The sequence below is a fragment of the Glycine max genome, chromosome 4 (assembly GCF_000004515.6).
Source record: "Glycine max cultivar Williams 82 chromosome 4, Glycine_max_v4.0, whole genome shotgun sequence".
NCBI lineage: Eukaryota > Viridiplantae > Streptophyta > Magnoliopsida > Fabales > Fabaceae > Glycine > Glycine max.
The window spans coordinates 12,989,745-12,992,962 of NC_016091.4; the positions used below are offsets into that span (position 1 = coordinate 12,989,745).

General features: G+C 32.3%; 1 protein-coding gene across 2 annotated transcripts; it reads right to left on the reverse strand.

Moving 5' to 3' along the window:
* Positions 1 to 527: 527 nt before the first annotated feature.
* On the reverse strand, positions 528 to 2,779 carry LOC100796033 (protein FAM136A). 2 transcript variants are annotated; one of them, XM_003523820.5, is made up of 4 exons: positions 2,645 to 2,779; positions 2,051 to 2,189; positions 1,468 to 1,605; positions 528 to 868 (listed from the first exon to the last, which is right to left on the reverse strand). In XM_003523820.5, exons 2-4 carry the CDS (start codon positions 2,177 to 2,179, stop codon positions 677 to 679), a joined length of 459 nt encoding a protein of 152 aa, XP_003523868.1. In that variant the 5' UTR covers positions 2,180 to 2,189; positions 2,645 to 2,779; the 3' UTR covers positions 528 to 676. The 2 variants fall into 2 exon arrangements, with proteins under 2 accessions (XP_003523868.1, XP_006578360.1); XM_006578297.4 differs by having other exon boundaries at positions 2,051 to 2,442; positions 2,645 to 2,771.
* Positions 2,780 to 3,218: the final 439 nt, after the last annotated feature.

Sequence of the window (3,218 nt, forward strand, 5' to 3'; positions counted from 1 at the left end):
AATGTTAATGAACCTCAAAGGTCAAAAATTGAGACATCACCGGAATCCCTACACTTACAAAACAGATAACTTTCACATTCTGGGACTAGTCACTGTTTTGAGCAATAGGTTTGTTGCAATTTTCTTATTCTAACATCAATGAAATTAAAGTATATTATCCTTAAATTATAATTTTTTTGTAAAATTCCTCATCAATTATTTTAAAATTTATTGAAGAATTTTTAATTTCATTTAAAAATTATGTTCAATTTTTTTAGTAACCATCATGATTCGGTGAGATCTCAAGGTTTAATTATAAGAAAAATGACAACCTCAAAAAAGAATTATAAAAAGAATCACAAAAATTATATAGAAAATGTTAGATGAAAAGAACACACTGAGAATTCAATTCTCCACATAATTTTGAAATGATTTTTTCACCTGTTTCATTCATGAAAAATTTAAATACAGATGTTTAGTTTAAGAAAAATATGAATGAAATAGGAAAAAGAATAGGTAAATTCAACAATAAGGATAAAGTATGTAAATTTAGGAATGCATACATTAACTTTTCATAAATAATCAATCCAGATAAGATACAACCAAATAAATCAATGCTTTCACGGAGAGCAAAATTGTGTCTTTTACCCTCTCTTTTAAAAAGAAAAAAGAAATAATGTAGGAAGCTTTCAACAAGCTACGAGGAACCATTGTCCCTAATTCCAAAGGAAGCTTTCAACTTGTTGGCAAGATGTGGCAACGTCTTGATGTTTTCCTGGATTGACTGGTCAGCACAGGAAACGAAATCATTCATAGCATCATTTTTCTTCTGGAGCCTAGCTGCCTCGTACTTATCTTGACACACCATCAGAGATCTATTCAATCTCTCCTGCACCATGTTGAAAACACTATCAGAGTCAATGTTATCAGTGACGGATGGCAGAATAAGGCAGAAGGCCAAAATTCCCCCATATAAACACCCCATGGTGGCCTATGGTACCACCATAGTGGGCCTCCCTTCACAAATTGCCTATGGAGGTTGGCAAATTAAATGTCAAAATGCTTCCAGGAAATAGAACATGCCTGAATGTCAGATACAAAATATACAAATAATTTGGACCATTAACTAGCGGAGCAGATAATCTAAGCAGCTTGAATTCGCAATTAGTTAACCATGACTTGCTATCAACTTTCATACAATTAGAAATTTCAAATGCAGACAAGGACAGAGTCCTCATTCAATAAAAAAAAAAACAACGAGTAAATGACTCTGGCCGGTATTAAAACAAATAACGAGGGGCATTAACAACTGTAAGAGTCTTGGTTTTTCTATAATATGGACAGGGGTGCTCCCCAGTCTCCCCCCTCCAAATCAACAATTTCATAAGACTTCCCTTAATAATTTTATACACACTTAAAAAATTTAAATAAGAAAGAACAGATGATAAAACTGAGAGAATATGATATCAGAATTATGGGGTAGCTTACCTGAAACTGTGCCATCTCATGATCAAATGTGTGTTGCACATTAGAAAGAGGAATACTGCAATTTTCGACACAACTGCTTATTTCTTCCTGCCTTTTGCTTCTATCAAAGCACTCATATGCACACATAAAATAGGCTTTCTGCAATAATTCAATCAAATTATCAACTATATGGAATCGGAAGTCTGCTTTATCAATCAGACAAATTACCACATGTACCAATTGTATGCAAAACAAATATCAGTATATAAAATCAATGTGGTGAAAAGGAAAATACAGGACTTAAGGTACAGAAAGTCAAAACCTTTAATACCTAGAAATATAAAATCCATGTCATGTAATAATTTGCATTTACGACATATAAGACCAGAAGAATGGTACAATAATTTGAACTGAAATCAGAAATGATATGAGACAAAAATCAGCTAGCCAAAGGGGATACGACTTTCTGGTTCCAATTATTATACAACTTATGTCATCAAGACATAAAACCATCCAATCTTCTAAGGAAATATTAAGTACTGGTATGTATCAAAAGTAAAAACAAACACTAAATTACTTGTTACAGATAAGGACTGGAAAGAACCTGAAGGGTAAAATTGACATAGTCCTGGACAGGGGCAAGATTAGTTTGAGCAGCCACATTTACTTCTTCAAATTTCTGCCTCATTCTCAGGGAAGCAAGTTGCTCTTCATGGGCTGCAAAGTGATCCATCTGATACTTACTGTCAACAATGAGGTCTGCACCCTTAGTTTTGGTGATAGCAAACTACTTTATCCGGTTTGATTTGCTTCTTAATATGGTTGCCTACTATAGGCTTTTATCTAGTTGAATTTTTTATAGTAAGCAAAACCAAAAACCAGGGGAAGACCTGGGTTCGACCCCCAGATACACTCTTTGGTAGGGGCAAAGGTGTGACTATGTCCCGACTCATAACCGATCCTTTGTCGGTCAAAGGACTGAAACTTGTGGGATACCTTGATAGGTGGTTACCAAATAAAAAAATCAAGACGAAAACAAATTAGGGGCAAACAACAAATCAAAGAATCCATCGTCAGAGACCACGCTTATACCATTGAAGCTTGCAACAATAAATAAAATAAAAACTCGTTTTTTCTTCCGTGAAGAAATGAAAGGGAAAATAGGAGAATGAAGCAGAAGACGATGGAACTCACTAACCTGAAAATGCGTGAAATGAATTTCTTTTCGGAAACTCTCAATCGCTATTGAGTTGCAACTCTGCTCTTCTGCTTCCTCTTTCTCTTCGTACACAATTCCGTTTCAAAGGGTTTTAGGGCCTTTAGGCCCTTCCAGGGTTTAAACTTCAAACAAAAAAAGAAAGAAAAGGAAAGTGCTTTACAAAAAAAATAATATAAAAAACTTATTTTTAATTAATTGAATAGCTTCCTTAAAAAAATTATTGAATAGTAAATATTTTTAATCATTATTTTCAATTCTCAAATAATATAATTTAAAAAAATACATAAAATGCATTTTTAAACTTAGAACTCATTAGGCATAATAATAATATTATTATCTTATAAGAAAATATATTATTTCTCAAACTATAGAAAATTTATTTGGCACCAAAATTTATACAATAATTCATATAACTTGTGTAGTTGTTTTTATTTGAATGAGAATTTTGTGTGTTAGTCCAAGTGTTTGTGACTAAATAAAAAATAATATCTATTCTTATAAAAAAAATTATTATATGATTTGTTTTTATACATTAGAAGAAAGAAAACACAAA